We start from the raw sequence: 20,919 nt of genomic DNA, 5'->3' as shown, positions 1-20,919 counted from the left end.
GGTGGGCGCATGCGCAGTAGAGTGAAAAGCTGACTTTAATGTTTAAGTTCGGCTTTTCTCTTTACTGCACATGCGCGCGCAGCGAAACGAGAGGAAGGAAGCGCCGGCAGCTACCCCGGGCTGGTGCTGTTCCCTCCTCACAGGGGCACCAGCCCGGGGTAAAAGGTAGGTGGTCAAAGTCACTTGGGGGTGCCTAACATTTTGGCACCCCCAAGTGACTTTGACTTTCTTTTCCCTTTAACCCAGATATGGCCATTCATTGGCTGATGTGTGTGCGAGCACAGTGCCTCATGGGATCCAGAAAGCACACTAAGGGGTCTATGTATTAAAGTACGATTGCTTTCGAATACAAAAAAAAATATTTTTTTAAAGTTTTCGCACTGTCCGTATTTTCGCCGATTTTTTTCACTAATTTGCGTGACTTTTTCGTACTGTGCATATATGTATACCAGTATGTTATGTACAAAAGTTTCGGATTCATTCAAGCTTCGGTATTGTGGCTTTCCTTGGGCCAGGTTGGAGCTGCAGTGTGCCATTGAGCCCTATGGGAGGCTTTCCTTGGGCCAGGTTGGAGCTGCAGAGTGCCATTGAGCCCTATGGGAGACTTTCCTTGGGCCAGGTTGGAGCTGCAGTGTGCCATTGAGCCCTATGGGAGGCTTTCCTTGGGCCAGGTTGGAGCTGCAGAGTGCCATTGAGCCCTATGGGAGACTTTCCTTGGGCCAGGTTGGAACTGCAGAGTGCCATTGAGCCCTATGGGAGACTTTCCTTGGGCCGGGTTGGAGCTGCAGAGTGCATTGAGCCCTATGGGAGGCTTTCCTTGGGCCAGGTTGGAGCTGCAGAGTGCCATTGAGCCCTATGGGAGACTTCCCTTGGCCCAGGTTGGAGCTGCAGAGTGCCATTGAGCCCTATGGGAGACTTATCTTGGGCCAGGTTGGAGCTGCAGAGTGCCATTGAGCCCTATGGGAGACTTCCCTTGGGCCAGGTTGGAGCTGCAGAGTGCCATTGAGCCCTATGGGAGGCTTTCCTTGGGCCGGGTTGGAGCTGCAGAGTGCCATTGAGCCCTAAGGGAGACTTTCCTTGGGCCAGGTTGGAGCTGCAGAGTGCCATTGAGCCCTAAGGGAGACTTTCCTTGGGCCAGGTTGGAGATGCAGAGTGCCATTGAGCCCTATGGGAGGCTTTCCTTGGGCCGGGTTGGAGCTGCAGAGTGCCATTGAGCCCTATGGGAGGCTTTCCTTGGGCCAGGTTGGAGCTGCAGAGTGCCATTGAGCCCTATGGGAGACTTCCCTTGGCCCAGGTTGGAGCTGCAGAGTGCCATTGAGCCCTATGGGAGACTTATCTTGGGCCAGGTTGGAGCTGCAGAGTGCCATTGAGCCCTATGGGAGACTTCCCTTGGCCAGGTTGGAGCTGCAGAGTGCCATTGAGCCCTATGGGAGGCTTTCCTTGGGCCGGGTTGGAGCTGCAGAGTGCCATTGAGCCCTAAGGGAGACTTTCCTTGGGCCAGGTTGGAGATGCAGAGTGCCATTGAGCCTAGGACTTCCTGGCAGTGGGAGGCATGGCCTTGGGTTCCTTGGGCCAGGTTGGAGCTGCAGAGTGCCATTGAGCCCTAAGGGAGACTTTCCTTGGGCCAGGTTGGAGATGCAGAGTGCCATTGAGCCCTATGGGAGGCTTTCCTTGGACCAGGTTGGAGCTGCAGAGTGCCATTGAGCCCTATGGGAGACTTTCCTTGGGCCAGGTTGGAGCTGCAGAGTGCCATTGAGTCCTATGGGAGACTTTCCTTGGGCCGGGTTGGAGCTGCAGAGTGCCATTGAGCCCTATGGGAGGCTTTCCTTGGGCCAGGTTGGGGCTGCAGAGTGCCATTGAGCCCTATGGGAGACTTTCCTTGGGCCAGGTTGGAGCTGAAGAGTGCCATTGAGACCTATGGGAGGCTTTCCTTGGGCCAGGTTGGGGCTGCAGAGTGCCATTGAGACCTATGGGAGGCTTTCCTTGGGCCAGGTTGGAGCTGCAGAGTGCCATTGAGCCCTATGGGAGACTTTCCTTGGGCCAGGTTGGAGCTGCAGAGTGCCATTGAGTCCTATGGGAGACTTTCCTTGGGCCGGGCTGGAGCTGCAGAGTGCCATTGAGTCCTATGGGAGGCTTTCCTTGGGCCGGGCTGGAGCTGCAGAGTGCCATTGAGTCCTATGGGAGACTTTCCTTGGGCCGGGCTGGAGCTGCAGAGTGCCATTGAGTCCTATGGGAGGCTTTCCTTGGGCCGGGTTGGAGCTGCAGAGTGCCATTGAGCCCTATGGGAGGCTTTCCTTGGGCCGGGTTGGGGCTGCAGAGTGCCATTGAGCCCTATGGGAGGCTCTCCTTGGGCCGGGTTGGGGCTGCAGAGTGCCATTGAGCCCTATGGGAGGCTTTCCTTGGGCCGGGTTGGAGCTGCAGAGTGCCATTGAGCCCTATGGGAGACTTTCCTTGGGCCCAGTGGCGTAGCGAGGGGGGTGCCGAGGGGGCCATGGCCCCGGGCGGCGTATCAGAAGGGGCGGCGGCGGCTCCTTCTCTCTTACAGGCAACAGGCGCTTCTATAAGGTTGCGCCCGTGCGTATGACGTCACACGTCAGCGACGAGGCGCAACCTTATAGAAGCGCCTGTTGCCTGTAAGAGAGAAGGAGCCGCCGCCGATGGTCTGTTGGGGGTATGTACTATGGGGGAAATTGGGGGCACTGTGTGGGGGCTACTGTCTATGGGGAAATTGGGGCACTTTCCATGGGGGGGGGCCAGGTCTTTGTGGGGTATTGTGTATGGGGGCACTTCCTATTGGGGGCACTGTGTATGGGGCAATTGGGGCTCTGTGTATGAGGGCACTTTCTATTGGGGGGCAAGGTCTTTGGGGGGTATTGTCTATGGGGACACTGTGTATGGGGCAATTGGGGCACTGTGTATGGGGGCACTTCCTATTGGGGGCACTTTGTATGGGGCAATTGGGGGCACTGTTTATGGGGGCAATTTCTATTGGGGGAACTGTGTATGGGGCAATTGGGGCACTGTGTATGGGGGCACTTTCTGTGGGGGGGGCAAGGTCTTTGGGGGGTACTGTCTATGGGGGAACTGTGTATGGGGAAATTGGGGCACTGTGTATGGGGGCACTTCCTATTGGGGGCACTGTCTAAGGGCAATTGGGGGCACTGTGTGAAGGGGGCTGTCTATGGGGACACTGTGTATGGGGCAATTGGAGGCACTGTCTATGGGGAAATTGGGGCACTTTCTATGGGCAATTGGAGGCAATGTGTGTGGGGGGCACTGTGTATGGGGCAATTGAGGGCACTGTGTATGGGGGTACTGTCTATGGGGCAGTTGTATGGGGGGGACCGTGGCCAGAATAGCATTAGGGGGGCCTGGCCAGCATAGTGTTAGGGGGCACTGTGGTAGGGTGACCCTAATACTTTTTATGTCTGTGTGTCCTGTACTGATGGGAGGGGCCCCGTGATTTCTGATGGCGGCCCTGCCACCATGGGCAGCCACGGACGCACAGCTGAATCCACTTCAAATTCAAATTTGCTTTTTTTATTTTGTCTATTTTTTTTAAGAATAACTAAATAGAGGGGCGGCAAATTTCCGGTCGGCCCCAAGCGACGAAAGCCCACGCTACGCCACTGCTTGGGCCAGGTTGGAGCTGCAGAGTGCCATTGAGCCCTATGGGAGACTTTCCTTGGGCCAGGTTGGAGCTGCAGAGTGCCATTGAGCCCTATGGGAGACTTTCCTTGGGCCAGGTTGGAGCTGCAGAGTGCCATTGAGCCCTATGGGAGACTTTCCTTGGGCCGGGTTGGAGCTGCAGAGTGACATTGAGCCCTATGGGAGACTTTCCTTGGGCCAGGTTGGAGCTGCAGAGTGCCATTGAGCCCTATGGGAGACTTTCCTTGGGCCAGGTTGGAGCTGCAGAGTGCCATTGAGCCCTATGGGAGAGGTTGGAGCTGCAGAGTGCCATTGAGCCCTATGGGAGACTTTCCTTGGGCCAGGTTGGAGCTGCAGAGTGCCATTGAGCCCTATGGGAGACTTTCCTTGGGCCGGGTTGGGGCTGCAGAGTGCCATTGAGCCCTATGGGAGTCTTCCAAAATCAAGCAAAGAAGTCAGAAAGGTTTTCCGCCGTTTAGGATAGTTCGGATATGATACACGATATTAATGTGACTGATACTATTTTTTCGTAAGCATTTTCATGACATTTCCGATCATCAGAAATTATTGTATCTAATGCGAATTTTACCCATTTCGAGATTCAAACTCGTACTTTTATGAATCAGCCCCTTAAAATACCTGTATTTCTATATGGGATAGTCCAAGTGCACATACTACTAGTTGAGTGTATTTTTCATGAAAAGCCTTAATTTATATGAAACAGTGTTTTACACAGTTTTATGAGCTGTCTTATTTGATATATTTTTAATCAGGAGATGGAAGCTGTTGGACGCAACAGAAAAGACAAGGTCCTGATAGCTAATGTTTAAGGTGCTACAAAAATCTAGTCCAAGATTTCCTCTTATCATTCCCCAATGTACCTATCAATGTAGAGGTAAAAAAGAAAACTGTAGTGATGAATTGTATGTCTGGAAGAGAGCCTGAGCTCAAAATAATTGGTGGTGTACGAATCTAATGGAGCACAAGTGTGCACTAGGTGTGCAGCTAGTCAAAAACAGATTGTCATGGTTATTTTCCATACATAGCAGCAGGAATAACAGTCTTCATGTGATCTGTACAGATAGTTGCAGTAAATTTGGGGGCAGATTTATTGTAGATTCCAGCAGTAAGATCTGTTGAATGATTTATCAAAACTTTCCTGACTTTTTGGAACATTTATCCTGTCAGACAGAACCATTTTTAATGCACTGACACATTCATCATTCTGCTTGTGGAGCGATAGTGCTTAATGTTACTCCTCAGCAGCACTGGGAACTATTACCCATATCCCTCAACTGTCCCGCTTTGAGCGGGACAGTCCCACTTTCTATAGTGCATCCCGCTGTCCCGGATAGTTCCCTGAATGTCCTGCATTTCCGTAATAGATTACGGAAATGCGGGACATTCATGGAACGATCCGCGACAGCAGGATGAGAGGTCTTAAACTGAGCGCTCCAACTCCTTGCGCTGCTTCTCTTCTTATGTGGCTCCTTCTCCGGCGGTCCCTGGCCCTTTTATAAGGTTGCGCCCGTGCGTAATGACGTCACACATACACATGGGGCGCAACCTTATAAAAGGGCCTGGGACCGCCGGAGAAGGAGCCACATAAGGAGAGAAGCAGCGCAAGGAGTCGGAGCGTGTATGGGGGGCTCTGTGTATGGGGGGCTCTGTGTATGGGGGGGCTCTGTGTATGGGGGGGCTCTGTGTATAAAGGGTTCTGTGTATAAAGGGTACTGTGTATCGGGGGGGCTCTGTGTATAAAGGGTACTGTGTATGGGGGGCTCTGTGTTTGGGGGGCACTGTGTATGGGGGGGCTCTATGTATGGGGGCCTGTGTATGGGGGCTCTGTGTATGGGGGGGCTCTGTGTATGAAGGGCACTGTGTATGGGGGCTCTGTGTATGAAGGGCACTGTATATGGGGGGCTCTGTGTATGAAGGGCACTGTGTATGGGGGGCACTGTGTATAAAGGGTACTGTGTATGGGGGGCACTGTGTATAAAGGGTACTGTGTATGGGGGGCACACTGTATGGGGGGCACTGTGTATAAAGGGTACTGTGTATGGGGGCACTGTGTATGGGGGGCTCTGTGTATGAGGGGTACTGTGGAGGGGCAAAACTGGTAGATAGTTAGAACTTACTTATAACTGACTGCCTTCTCTCTATATTTGTATTTTATATGTAGAAGTTGCTATTTTGTTTCCCTTAGGTAGTATGAGGATATAGCACATTTGCATCTGATCCCGCCATTTCAACTATATAAAAGGAGTATTTTTAGAAAAAAATGAGGTGTGTTAATTGGGGCGTGGCCACAAAAGTGGACGTGGTCAAAAAAATTGCAGCGCCAAATCTTTTTGTCCCTCTTTTCGGTTTTCAAATGTTGGGAGGTATGTATTACCTGTTCAATGCCTTGCTTCCCAGAGCAAATTGGATTTGGACTATTGGGCAGAAAGTATAAAATTAAAACTCACCACAGTAAAATTCACCCACTTTCCATTCATTCCTATGGGATTTTTAAAAGAACACTAAGGGGCATTTTTACTAATCCACGAATCCGAATCACGAATGGGAAAAAATCGTATTGGAAATGAAAATTTCGGAAGATCGCAAATATCCCGAAAATGCTTACGAAAAAATCGTATCAGTCACGATAATATCGTATTGGCGATCCGAAAGTCACAAAATTTTCGTACCGAACAATTGTAAACAGCGGTAAAACCTTTCCGATTTTTTCGTGCAAACGTCCGAAAAGGTCGTGCGGCGTACGAAAAAGTTGTGCGCCGTACGAAAAAGTAATGCGGACGCCCGAAAAAAACAACGAAAATACGCTCGGAGCGTTCGCATGAACGCTCGTGCGTTCGTGCTTTTGTAAATGTGCCCCTAAATATCACCTATTGATAAATACACTTCTAAAAATGATGAATACAAAGTGGGTGAATTTTTCTGTAGTGAGCTCTAGTTACGCACTTTGATTAATCTGCCCCCTAGATTTGTAGAAGTCTAAATTGTATCAGGGAAGTGTTTAATTAACAGACATTTTTATCACAGAAGGTCAGTGCATCAGATTATCAGAATGTGTTCCAATGCTTTGGATAGTCAAACACTATTCTGAACCCACCAAATCATTAAGCCAAGCAAAGTAAATTGATTTTTTATGTCCAAATTGTTTTTACCTTGGTAAATTTGAAGCAATTGGTAAAACCTGTGTTTCTTTGGACTCACCACAACACAGTGAAAGATCACCTTGAATATGAGAATAATTACATAAAGATTAGAAAAATACCTGTTGTCTGTAACTCGCAAGTTGTTTGGCATGCAGCCAGATGACTGTCGAGCCAATTCCAAAATGGAAATATCCATTCACTGGAAGAGTCTTGAGATTCTTTAACAGTGACCATTTTCAAATACATCCCAGCTCCATAGCCTTCTCCATCATGTTCTAAGACCACCTTTCTGAGCTCACCCAAAGAAACAGCTTCCACAATGAAGGAATCAGTCTTACAAAAATACAAATTAGAGTGTTATTTCAGTTTAAAATATGGGAGCATTTAATGAGTTTCATGTTTGGCAGAATTCCTGTATGATTTAGGTCAGCATGATCTTAATGTCTCTTATACAGGTATGGGATCCTTTATCCAAATTGTGGGAAGGCCATCACCAATAGACAACCTTTTTAATTAAATTTAGATTTAAAAAAATGTTTTCCCTTTTTCCTCTGTAATAATAAAACTCTAGCTTGTACTTGTACATGTTGGAGGTAAAATAATCCTATTGAGTTTATTTAATATTTAAATAGTTTTTTTTAGCAGGATTAAGGTATAAAGATCCAAATTACAGAAAGAAAACCCCAGGTCTCGAGCATGCTTGATAACAGGTCCCATACCTGTACAATGTTGTGCAAGCTATACATTTTAATATGGTTGTTCACATACCAAATGCTACATCAGTAATCATTACTTTTTTTCAATTGCTTTTTTTTTTTTACTTTTTTTTCATAAAGATATCCTACATTTCTATTCCTGACCTCCCTCTCTATGATCAACCAATTCCCAAAGCTTGATGCATTAACATTCTTGGGTGTTACCATATCCATCTGTCTCAGGTAACATGTCTATGATTACGTGTCAGATGGACACAAAACGCATGTGGCTTTATGAGATGAGTGTTAAATAATAGTTTTTTTCTTTTTTAACTTTTGGATTTCCAGTGTGCCTTTTTCTTTCCCCCTCCTTTTTTTGTTCCTGTGATGGCGGCTTGTCCGCTCCCTTGGGCTGGGGGTCTGCGGCTGGAGCGCCTGGACCATCCTTTCTACTTTGGTGAGTCTATTGTGGCTGGATGCCAGATTGTCAGCTATATTCGTGTGTTTTGTAACATGTAACTGAAACCCCAATTCTAATGCTACTGATGAATTTATTTATCCCATTATTCTAACTAACAATAATATATATACAGTATATATATAGAATCAATAATGATCTATGTATCTAACACAGATGGCACACACACTCTGCACTACTTATTTTAAAAGGGAATGGCAGTCTATATCAGATGAACAAAAAAAAACCTCTAATCCTGGTGTATAAATAAGGGGAAACCTTTTATCTTTTCTTTAAAAGTCAATTTTTACTACAAATATACATAAAAGTCATTATTTAATAGGTGAACCAGACGGAAAAAACAGTTGGAATAAAACATTAACCAAGGGTACAGCTAAAGAGATTAATTAAATAATGTTACTTAAATTAACATTATTTTAACACCAAACTTAATCCTAGTAAAAACCTAGGAAATAATTAATGACAAAACAGCCTTGTACTGGTTATACAGAGCATTGTTCAGTAATATGGTGTATCAGGATATGGTGCTTAAAGGGTTACACACGATAAATGTGAACAAGGCACCTGGGCCAGATGGAATACACCCTCGGGTACTGAGAGAGCTAGGGGCAGAATTGCAGTGGCCCTTGTTTCTGATATTCTCAGACTCTCTTTCATCAGGTATGGTACCTAGGGATTGGAAGAAGGCGAATGTCATTCCTATATTTAAAAAGGGAGTAAGATCTCAGCCTGGCAATTATAGGCCTGTAAGTTTGACATCCGTGGTGGGCAAGTTATTTGAAAGCTTGTTAAGGGATCACATACAAAATTATGTAGTGTAGAATGCCATTATGAGCAGTAATCAGCATGGCTTTATGAAGGACAGGTCATGTCAGACCAATTTAATTGCTTTTTATGATGAGGTAAGTAAGAAGCTGGACAGTGGGGATGCAGTAGATATAATCTATTTGGATTTTGCCAAAGCATTTGATACCGTTCCCCACAAACGACTGCTTTCTAAACTAAGGTCTATTGGTCTTAGTGAAGTCGTTTGCACATGGATAGAAAACTGGCTACAGGATCGGGTACAGAGGGTGGTTGTTAATGGTACATTCTCTACTTGGAATAAGGTCCCTCAGGGTTCTGTACTGGGTCCACTTTTGTTTAACTTATTCATAAATGACTTGGGGGAGGGTATTATGAGTAATGTATCAGTGTTTGCCGATGACACAAAACTCTGCAGACCAGTCAATTCTATCCAGGATGTGACATCCCTGCAGCAGGATCTTGACCAACTGGCAATCTGGGCAGCTAAGTGTCAGATGAGATTTAATGTGGATAAATGTAAGGTCATGCACCTGGGATGTAAAAATATGCAAACCCCGTATACCCTTAATGGGACTGCACTAGGCAAATCCATAATGGAGAAGGACCTTGGAGTCCTTGTAGATAATAAACTTGGCTGTAGCAAGCAATGCCAGGCAGCAGCTGCAAGGGCAAACAAGGTTTTGAGCTGTATTAAAAGGGGTATAGATTCACGGGAGGAGGGGGTTATTCTTCCCCTTTACAGAGCTCTGGTAAGGCCCCATCTAGAATATGCTGTTCAGTTTTGGTCTCCAGTGCTCAAACGGGACATTATTGAGTTAGAGAGGGTCCAGAGAGGGCAACTAAGCTGGTAAAGGGTATGGAAAGTCTCAGTTATGAAGAAAGACTGGCCAAGTTGGGTCTGTTTACACTGGAGAAGAGGCGCTTAAGAGGTGACATGATAACTATGTATAAATATATAAGGGGATCATATAATAACCTTTCTAATGTTTTATTTACCAGTGGGTCCTTCCAAAGGACACGAGGGCACCCACTCCGTTTAGAAGAAGGGAGGTTCCATTTAAACATTCGGAAAGGATTTTTTACTGTGAGAGCTGTGAAGTTGTGGAATTCCCTCCCCGAATCAGTCGTACTGGCTGATACATTATATAGCTTTAAGAAGGGGCTGGATGGCTTCTTAGCAAGTGAGGGAATACAGGGTTATGGGAGATAGCTCTTAATACAAGTTGATCCAGGGACTGGTCCGATTGCCATCTTGGAGTCAGGAAGGAATTTTTTCCCCTCTGCGGCAAATTAGAGAGGCTTCAGATGGGGTTTTTTGCCTTCCTCTGGATCAACTAGCAGTTAGGCAGGTTATATATAGGCATTACGGTTGAACGTGATGGACGTATGTCTTTTTTCAACCCAACTTACTATGTTACTATGTTACTATGTATGTAATAACATGAAACTTCCCATTTTCTGTTCTTTTAGCTATACGCTTCAACTGTTTTCCAGTAGTATATCCATAATACCTTCAAATTAAACAGACCACTAAATCCCCTAATCTGCCAGTTGGCTGTGTCTAAAATCTGAAAAATATATTTTTGCCCAACCAAGCCAAGATATAATATCAGGATATTTACCTGTACCTATACGCCTATAAGATTTGGACATCCGTAAAAATGTAGATTTTCATCTAGCCTTACAAGACCACGTTTTGATGCAGCTATTACATAAGACCCCCTATTTTGTGTTTAGCAGGGGCAGAAGTGTAGCTTGAAGGGTTTCATCAAGTTTATTTAATTTTGAATAAATGAGGGGTGTCCCTTCATGGTTGAGTCATAGAGGAATTTATAGATGTGGACTACTTCAAACCCAACATTTGCAAACCAAGATTATTAAGTTGGTACTCTACTTTCTGCTATAATATTTTCTACTCTTATGGGAAAATATCCACTAGATTTTGGAACATTGTTGGATTTACTTCCATTAAGCCACAAGACCTTTAGTGAGGGTGGGTATTAATGTTGGGGTTTAACCTGGCTTGCAGTCTGCATTCAAATTTATCCCACAAGTGTACAGTTGGGTGGAGGTCAGGTTTCTGTGCAAGCAAGCCAAGTTCTTCCACTTCTGTCACAATAAACCCATTCTGTACAGACCTTGCTTTGTGCAAGGAAGCATCGCAGTGCTGAAACAGGTCTTCTCCAAACTGTTGCCAAAAAGTAAGAAGAAAGGAATATTTGTGTTGCCAACAGTGCCTGTTGACCTTTGTTTGCTTCCTGTAGCTACAAACATATTCTAGGGTCTAAAATAATGTGTATGCTATGTGAGACTAGATTGTCTTCATATCGCCTGGTAATCTGACATCCAGGTCCCATAGTGAAGGTATGGGATCCTCCAAATTATGGGAAGGCCATCTCCCATAGACACAATACATACTTCAAATGATTAACAACAATTAGCTTTTCTTCGTAATAATAAAACAGTGCCTTGTACTTTATCCTGACTAAAATATAATGAATCTTTATTGGAGACAAAACAGTCCTATTGGGTTTATTGAATGATAAATTCTTTTTGTACTGTGATCCAAATTATGGAAAGATCCCTTATCCAGAAAACCCCAGGTTACCATGTTACATTGTTGGTTGATCATTAGGGTTTATAATCCCTATAGCTTTAAACCCTACACTTCTTTCCCTGTTTCTGCACAGAGACCCATGTAACAGATTTTTTATTTAAATGTTGTACATTATTGGCTCATAGGTAGATCACTCCCTTTCAAACGCTAACATAGTGTTTAGCAAAGGGGTGGATCTTCCTCTTTGGCCTGCATCTGTTGACCCAGGTGCATGTTCCACTGAGTCTGGGATCAACAAGGCCCCAGTAAAGACATGTTATCCCAGAGGGATCTTTATCTTTAGTGAAGTCGGTGAGCAGGAGGAAAAGTGAGAGCAGTTTATTTCTTGTTATAGCACTTTCTAGGAAAGTTAGATAGTCAGCTTTAGTTAGCAAGAGCAGCTTTATCGCTCCAAGCAGGAGAGATTAGCTGGGAGTAGTCTCCTTTACAGGCTCTGCTGCCTTAGTGTAGGGATCACAGTATTGACAAGGGTATCAGGCAAAAATTGTCGCCCACGGATATTCTTTTGTCACGCGGCTAATCTTTTGTCGCCCGCGACAATTTTTGGACGCGTGCCGAATTTTTCCGTGGGTAATTTTTCATCATTTTTCGCCAATGGCGAAACGTGGAAATTCGCTGCGAATCCATGCCTGGCGAAACATTTCGCCCATCACTACCTGTGGCTCATTGTCTTGGACAATAAAACCAGTTCAGTTTAAGTTTGCTGCAAAAACCTTCTGGCATCCATTTACTTATTTACTTTGTACAAAGTCTAAGTAAGCTGTAGTTAAACTACCTCAACCTTGATCTTTTCACAAATCCTGTGTGTTAGAGTCCAGTGTACCCCATGTATTAACAGGTCCCTCTCTTTGATTTCTAGCATGTTTTTCAGTTTCTGTTATACCCGTTATACACTGAATGGTAGAACGTGTTGGATATTGTATGTTATTATTACTTTGGCACATATTAGTACCATTATTTTTACCTTACACCGTGTAAACATATCTCCGGGCATCAAAGATTTTTGTAATTTCCTCACACCAGTGTCTCCTTTCTCTCCATAGAGGGTTACATAGACATTAGCATCAGTTTCTGCTCCCCAGTGATCCCCAGTATGTATGGAAACAACATATGTATATACTAAAAAGAAGAATCAAGTAAACTTGTTAGAAACAAACCAAATAATACAACATTTGCAATTAAAAAAAAATTGTATATTTACTGCAGTTACTATAAAGGTACTTTTTCACAAGTGTTACATTGTTTTGCACTGTGCGGCGTTTATGATTTATGTGGGCACAATCCTTATAATTATGTTGCATACTACTGGGTGAGATTATATTTAAATGACGGCATGTGTAAAACTGTCAACACATTGTTTTCCAGCATGAAACCATCAGTCCTGCAGTTGTATGATCCCTGTATGATCCAGTGGACTACTAGGTGTAGTCCACTGGGCAATTTGCCAATTTATATATATATATATATATATATATAGCAGGATAAGATGCTGCCCAGTGAAAAGGCTGTTAGGATAGCATAAGATACAGGTGCTTTGAATGAAAGAGGTGAACATCAAAGCATTCTGTGGGTATAATAACTAGGTACTAGGTATAAAATATGTTTACATACTAAGCATGGGATGTTTTAGAACTCATTTTCTTAATGTGTACTTCAAAATGACAGATCTATAAACAGAAGCCATTTATACAATTGCCAGTGAAATTCACTGCGCTTACTTACTGCATGAAAATAAGTTAGAACACACTTGACAGTATCATTAAGATAATCCGCTCGGTGGAAATGATGGAGAAGTTACTCATGTGCCATTAAGTGACTGGCAAAATATCCTGACTCAACCTATTTGCTGGAGTGTTAAAACTGCCAATTTATTATACTCTTTGTCATGTACAGTGTTGCAGTGACTGTAATATAAGTTACAGAAATAGAAAAGAAAATAAATAGAAAAGTTTGTCCCCTTGCCACACATAAGTCTCTTAATGCTAACAATTACAAAATATACAAAATATGTTGGGCAGCTTGTATTTATTAATATGACAAGTTTTATATGGAATCCTATCTGCTCCCAATGCCTATTTTCCTGACACATACCAAGTGCTTGCACAAGTGCCTCTGTGGACATTCTTCTAAACTCTGTTTGGTGCATTACAAAGATGACCCTGAGAAGGTTAAGGTGGAGGGAGTATAATGGTAGGTTGCTAAATAGGAGTAAAACTTCCGGCACAGTGTGTATATGCTACAGAATTAAAGTTTAGGTTGCTTTGTACATATTAAGTGCCTTTCCAAGGTCATTCTAGAATCAGAGCCCATTTTCAAAGTCCATTGTCACAGCCCAGTGAGTCATGTCTTCTGCAAAGAAATGCTGAGCTTATCCCATGGCATTTGATTTACGTAGTTAGGCGTGCCATACTGTAAAAGCCCCTGGCAGCATCTGTAGAAATGAGCTTGTTTTGCTGATGCAAGCCATTCTGTTCACTCATCTTTTTAATATACACAATCCAAATCTCCTCAGCTCTCATTTTGTGTATGTGTGTATGGCATATCCAGAAAAAGGCAAACGTATCAGAAAAAACATATATAACTTTAAAGGACATGTAAACCCCACACACAAGGATTTATTCAGTGAACAGCCTCTTTGAAATCTTTCAATACCTGCCACACTGGTTGTCCAGAGGTTAATGGAAGGCTGAACATCCCCTTAATCACTTAGATTTCCTTCTCCTCCTGTAACCAACTCAGGCCCCCTCCCTCAGGAATTTGTTTTGGCTGTTGGCTTGTGGGCATGCTTAGTTGTTCTAAACTCAGATTACTAAACACATCTTCCAGTCTAGCAGCCAGTGAAGAGATGGCATTGCTGGTTCGCACAGAAACTCAGCTCTAGCTGGCTGCTTCTCTCTTTTTCTCCTAACCTCCTCTCCTGAGCTCAGCTTAAACAAAGTAGAATTTTTATCAGACAGTCCTGCTGGTGTGAGCCTGTATTCTTGATTAAATGTACACTGAATAAGGGTCTGTGTGTGTATGCTGTTTGCAGATATAAATGTATCTGATTATGTATCAGAGGAAAAATGGCCAGCGTGAAAGCACCGAGAGAAAGAACTCATATTTTCAGTAGCAGTAAATAGTACTATATCACTGTATCAACAAAAATATGTAAATGGAACCTACATATATACATATTATAGAGCAAGTATAGCAATGTTGTCTCATGTACTTATTTGTTGTCTGATATGCATGTTCCATCCATATATGGATCTATTTACTGTATGTATTTTCTTAAGAAATTATTTGGGTATTAACATGGTTCCCTACTTTTTACTTTATGGTTCTTTTATGGTGGGTGTGTTATTCAGCAATATAATTAACCAAATAATGTAATTAGAGACATTTTATATATGTATACCTTTACTCTAAAAGTCTAAGTGATGTAATATCTATTTCGGATACATGGAATATATCAAGTCAAACATTAGAAAACATTTGTGGTCATTGTACTATACTATATGCATTTTGAATTTAGAAGGAAAAATATAGTGAAAAATTGGCTTATTGAATAAAGTAGCACTACACATGCTAAGTCTTTCCATTCTGCCAAAGATCTCATGCATCAGTGTCAGAAAAAGAGTTGTTTTCGTATGTGTTTAGACTGATTCCTACCTGGCAGAGGTTCTAGCCCTTTGTTCACAGCAGGGAATTCTTTCACAGCTTCATCCCCTTCATTGTCTACAGAAAACCAGCTGTTGCAAATAAAAGTCAGATCTTGCTGAGATTTTGATTCCACCATATATAAAGATGTTAAATGCCATCTAATAGAAACAGGCACATTATTACAGGTAATTCGTATCTTGTACACTTCTCCCACATCAACGGAGTCCACCTATAGTAAAATTGTCAAATTGTTAGATGCTTTTATATCATGTGGTGTTTTGTCTCAAAGATATTTCCTAGGAAAAACACAAATCATTTTCTTGGAGAAAAATTTAGGATAATGGCCCAAGATGCTTATGTCTTTGATAATTGCTTATGTGTGACATGTGTAAAGCCTGTTTCCTAGGCAAAATTCTAAAGACAAAATGTAAGAAATCCAACATAACTGAATAAAGAAGCAGAAGAAGACAGATACTTTTCCAAAGACAAATCATACAATACAATCATTTACAATGCTTTCTACCCGAAGGCCCACAGCACAAAGGCATTTTGATCACAGGGGTGTTCAGGGGCAGAACCATAATGATCCAAATTTCATCTGCCACTGCTCTTCTCTATATAACTCTATAATATATTTTTCAGTTCTGCTTACTCTTTGCACAAGCATTGTAATAGATCATAATTAACTTTTCAACAAGCATACTTTCTACATAGTCAGTGTTCCCTGAGTTCTATCTATCACTATTCCCTTATATTATTACCCTATAACTTGCATTTTGGATAGTATGCCTTTGTAGAACAGTTCCTTATTACATCTTATCTGGTGGTATTAAAATTTCCCCCAGCTCCAATGGATCAGTAAATAGGGTATTATTTTCCTCCTATCAACCCAGTTATTATAACAGAGTTTGACTGCTAAGTATTACGATTGCCAATATAGATAGGGTTTCCATAAGAACAAAACATATTATACTAACAACAAACTCATCTGTAGTGTCAGGAAGAAAACACTTTGCTGCTTGTTCTTGGGGAGACAACAGAATGTCCTCACTTTTCCCTTGTGTGCCGTAAATCACCAAGAGTACTTTCATTCCTTTAATCTGGGAGGAATCCTTGGCAGTTTTGACTTGTATGTTCCATCTCATCCCTTTAAAGAAAATTCATTATTATGTGTTCTCCCCCTTCCCTTCATGTAATATGAGCACTGTATGTGGTATATTTTCCAAACATAAAATTATGAACTTAAGGGGCTGCACCTTGTAAAGCTAGCATACCTCTGTGTCCCATTCCTCTTGTGGTCATGTCTACCACAAAAAAAAAAATATATATATATACATACAGTATATATTTATTTATATTACTGGAATACTTTGCAGATTGTTCTAGTACTATCTAGTGCTTGAGCAGTTTTCATGTACTGTACTCTAAATGATAAGTAACATTTTCATACTTCTGTGCCATGTATTCTCGGGCACCAGAGTAGGTAGATAAGCCGTCTCCTCTAGCCTTTGCCTTATACATAATGGACAATGCAAGAGTACCAGAATATAAAAGGCTAAAGAGAATATATAAGGGTTGATTCACTAAAGTGCGATAAAACGAGCGCTATTTATAGCACGTGTTAAACATTTTATTGTTTCATTCACTAAAAGGATACTTGCGTTTGCGTTATTTAACTCGCGATGAGTGGTTTAGTCACAATAATATTGTATTGGCGATCCGAAAATCACAAAATTTTCGTATTTAACAATCGTAAATGGCTGGATCCTGGATTCCGACTTTGATCCTTCTGTGCATGATTTTGGAAGTCTCCCATAGGGCTCAATGGCACTCTGCAGCTCCAACCCGGCCCAAGGAAAGTCTCCCATAGGGCTCAATGGCACTCTGCAGCTCCAACCTGGCCCAAGGAAAGTCTCCCATAGGGCTCAATGGCACTCTGCAGCTCCAACCTGGCCCAAGGAAAGTCTCCCATAGGGCTCAATGGCACTCTGCAGCTCCAACCTGGCCCAAGGAAAGTCTCCCATAGGCTCAATGGCACTCTGCAGCTCCAACCCGGCCCAAGGAAAGTCTCCCATAGGGCTCAATGGCACTCTGCAGCTCCAACCCGGCCCAAGGTAAGTCTCCCATAGGGCTCAATGGCACTCTGCAGCTCCAACCCGGCCCAAGGAAAGTCTCCCATAGGGCTCAATGGCACTCTGCAGCTCCAACCCGGCCCAAGGAAAGTCTCCCATAGGGCTCAATGGCACTCTGCAGCTCCAACCTGGCCCAAGGAAAGTCTCCCATAGGGCTCAATGGCACTCTGCAGCTCCAACCCGGCCCAAGGAAAGTCTCCCATAGGGCTCAATGGCACTCTGCAGCTCCATCCCGGCCCAAGGAAAGTCTCCCATAGGGCTCAATGGCACTCTGCAGCTCCAACCCGGCCCAAGGAAAGTCTCCCATAGGGCTCAATGGCACTCTGCAGCTCCAACCTGGCCCAAGGAAAGTCACGATACCGAAGCTTGAATGAATCCGAAACTTTCGTACTCGGCGCAACAATACGATTTTTCGCACAAATTTTGTTGCAAAGTATGAAATTGTCGCGAAAAGTATGAAAAATTGCAGAAAATACGCTAGGAGTATTCATATATTAATAACTGTCCCCCATGTTGTGTTGCCAAAAGCTCACAAACCACAATTTTCTATAATTTCCGCCTGCCCCAAGTAGGTGTTAATTTTCGCACAGACTAATGTGATATTTAGCGCGTCTATGTGTTTGTGAATCATGCGTTAGTATTATTTCTGCACGAGAATTAACGCAATCCGTTACAATTGACGCCTTGTGTTATTTACCGCATGCGATATGCAAGTTAACGCATGCGATAATACTTTAGCGAATTGCGCTGTTTTTTTTCCGCGTCAATTTTGACTCAAACAAAGAATTCGATAACGCTTATCTCACTTTAGTGAATCAACCCTACAGTGTGTGCCAGAAACAAGAGGTATTTGGGAGTCACTTGGCAGTGATTTTCATGGAAGTATGCAGGTCTATAATAAATAAACCCCAAAGCTGCAGCAGTGTGCATAACCAATATACTTTGAAATAAAATTACTGATAAACAGCTCTCAGTCATAGTAATCTTCATTTGTGATATGCAATTCAACTAATTAATGTGCGGGTCAAATCCCAACCCATATTAGCTTCTCATAAATCCTCCAGTTAAATCAAAGTATTCAGATAATGATTGTGTTTAAAACACTGTAATATGAGCACCCAATCATGTGAAAGTTTGATTAGCAACTATTCAAAACATTTCAAATGTTTGCAAAAAAAAATGCAGGTCTTACCTTTACTGACATGTTCTTCCAGATACTCCTTTTCTGTAAGGGGTAAAATGTATTTAACAGTGTGCCAAAATAATAGTTTACATTACAATTAAACCGAGCAGATAAATGATTGCACTTTCTGCACCCTATTAGGTGATGTCAAAACAAGAAAAAAAATGTCTCTTATAAAATCTGCTCTGTTTCACTCCTTAAAAAGACTTTATCATTTTAATTTTATCAAAGTGAGTTTAGCATTCCATTAGTTATTTTTTGCGCAGTATTTTTTTTCTCTAAACACAAATGAAGAAGGTTTGCTAGGTGTAGCCAAGCAGGGCCATAACAGTGGGAAGAAGATTCTGTGATTGCAGGGAGGCCCAACATGCAATTTTATTATAAAAGGAATAGCCATTATTAAGCCCTTAAGGGCCAAATTACACAATTACATGTACCTGTACAGAACTCTCTTTTGTGGACACTGTAGGAAGCGTAGTGAGCCAGCATGCACTTTTATTATGTTTAAGAAAGAGCCATTATTAGGTCCTTGGGGACAAAATTACACAATTACCTGTGCCTTAACTGAACCCTTTTTGTGGACAAAATAAAAAGGATGTTTGGGCCCCCTACAGTAAATCAAACTGATTGTAGGGTGTCTGATTTGAGAGTAGAATCATTTCTTCTCTCCATATACTGTACAACTTTAATTTCTAACTTAAAAGTCATTGTTACAATGAATACATTTTAAAACACACACATCAAAAATCTCATCAATGGGGCCTTTAAAGAACTACATATGCCCCTGTGACATTCTGGTTGTAGCTACTTACTAACTTGGGATTACTGTGGGTCGCCTACCACTGAAGGCCATGGGTAACACCATAAGTAGCCTTCATTTTACTGGAAATGTGTTGGTTCAATCCAATAACTTGGAATCACAAACCCAACAAGTTTAAGAGTTCACTTCACTTACCTGCAGGAAACAACTCTATTTCAGACGTCCCATCTTGTTTGGACTCATTCACCCATCTAGGAAGAGCCCAATGACAACATTTATTTAATTTAAGAAATATGTAAAGTGTTTATTCATTTTACATGTTGCTCTGTGGCATTGTGCTACTGGGCATCACATGAAGTTTAGCAAATACAGCAGGACACTGTGAACCCATGCATTCCATTTTGCAAGCTCAGAAAATATATATAAAAAAAAACATCAATATTATTTTATTTAACTCATTAAATATACCACCTGCAAGATGAGAAAACAAATATTGCCCACACAGACCCCACAAAGTTACGGGCAATGCAGTGTACCATTTGTGAACTGCCTATAAGGGGTCCAGATTAGGTAACTGCATGTAGAATCCTAAAGATAGAACTTTTTGCAGGAATAGCTGCAGATGATAAAGATTAAAAATATGTGTTTTGATAAATCTTTTACTTAAATGCTTGAGGCAGCTATTGGCATTATAGGATCAATCTAGTATGAAAATTTAAACAGTTAATCTTAGTTATCTTATTAATCTTAGTTATAATAATTGTTAATTGCCAGGTCTGTCTAAGTCCAAATTTTTTAATGGACAATATACAGACAGCCCAGAAATATCACAAAATGTGTTGGGGGATTATTTATGAACCATCATGTTATACTACAAAGTGTAACAGAAATGTGTGGTGCACACACTCATAAGCTAAATAAATGAAACAAAATATAGGTATGGGACCTGTTTTCACGAATGCTCGGGTTTTCTGAATAAGGAGCTTTTCTCTAACTCTATACCTTATTGATTTGTCATCAATAAAGATTACAGGGCATAAACCCCCCCCCCCACAAAAAATGTCAAAAATCAGCGAAGAGGCTTGTTGACATCTTTAAATACCTGTCACTCCAGTTCTTAAAAAGTTAATAATAAGACTGCAGCTTCCCCTTAATCATTTAGATTTCCTTCTCCTCCTCTAACCCAATCGGCCCCCTCCCTTTGGCAATTGACTTTGGCTAGGTTGGGCACAGGTTGGGGAAATGTGCCCAACTTATATACATAATAGGAAAATGTAGGGTTTACATGCCCTTTAATTTTATCTAAGGATGAAGTGGGAAGTGTTTAATCATCATAGAGAAAAAGGAAATCATTTTTAAAAATGTGAATCTTTTGATTAAACTGGAGTCTAAGGTAGATGGCTGTCCCTGGGAAATGGGTTTTCCAGATAACTGATCCAATTCCTGTACCTGCCATTGTTGTATCAGTTCTATCATTTTTCATGAACAAACCCACAAATGCTAAATAAATAAATAAATAAATGCAAAATCAAGGGACTGCACCCAGTGCAAACCTTTGCACCAACTACTGCAGCAAACAGCGGCTAGAGAGCAGCTATAGAGGAGCCAGACCCTGCGATCTGCCCCCCCCCCCCCTGTTCCCACGGCCCTACACAACCTTGGGGTTATAGTTACGACACTGGTAGAAGGTATCTCGTGGAGAACAACAATTTATGACCACTGAAGTTTCAACTAGACTGCTATAAGTTAGGAATGCTATAGGTTGAGTTCTCTCGCTAGATATACTGTATATA

General features: G+C 42.5%; 1 protein-coding gene across 1 annotated transcript in view; it reads right to left on the bottom strand.

Annotated features, from left to right (window-relative positions):
- The window catches only part of rp1 (RP1, axonemal microtubule associated), a 178,552-nt gene that overhangs the window by 66,599 nt on the left and 91,034 nt on the right, over positions 1-20,919 (bottom strand). Inside the window, exons 29-34 of the mRNA XM_031904600.1 lie at positions 19,322-19,377; positions 18,376-18,408; positions 16,029-16,198; positions 15,061-15,280; positions 12,371-12,525; positions 6,929-7,142 (exon numbers count right to left, since the gene is read on the bottom strand). Coding sequence (XP_031760460.1) covers positions 6,929-7,142; positions 12,371-12,525; positions 15,061-15,280; positions 16,029-16,198; positions 18,376-18,408; positions 19,322-19,377 — 848 coding nt within the window. The remainder of the gene's footprint in view (positions 1-6,928; positions 7,143-12,370; positions 12,526-15,060; positions 15,281-16,028; positions 16,199-18,375; positions 18,409-19,321; positions 19,378-20,919) is intronic.

The sequence above is a fragment of the Xenopus tropicalis genome, chromosome 6 (genome assembly GCF_000004195.4).
Source record: "Xenopus tropicalis strain Nigerian chromosome 6, UCB_Xtro_10.0, whole genome shotgun sequence".
Taxonomy (NCBI): Eukaryota; Metazoa; Chordata; class Amphibia; order Anura; family Pipidae; genus Xenopus; species Xenopus tropicalis.
This window is presented reverse-complemented; position numbering and strand designations above follow the sequence as displayed.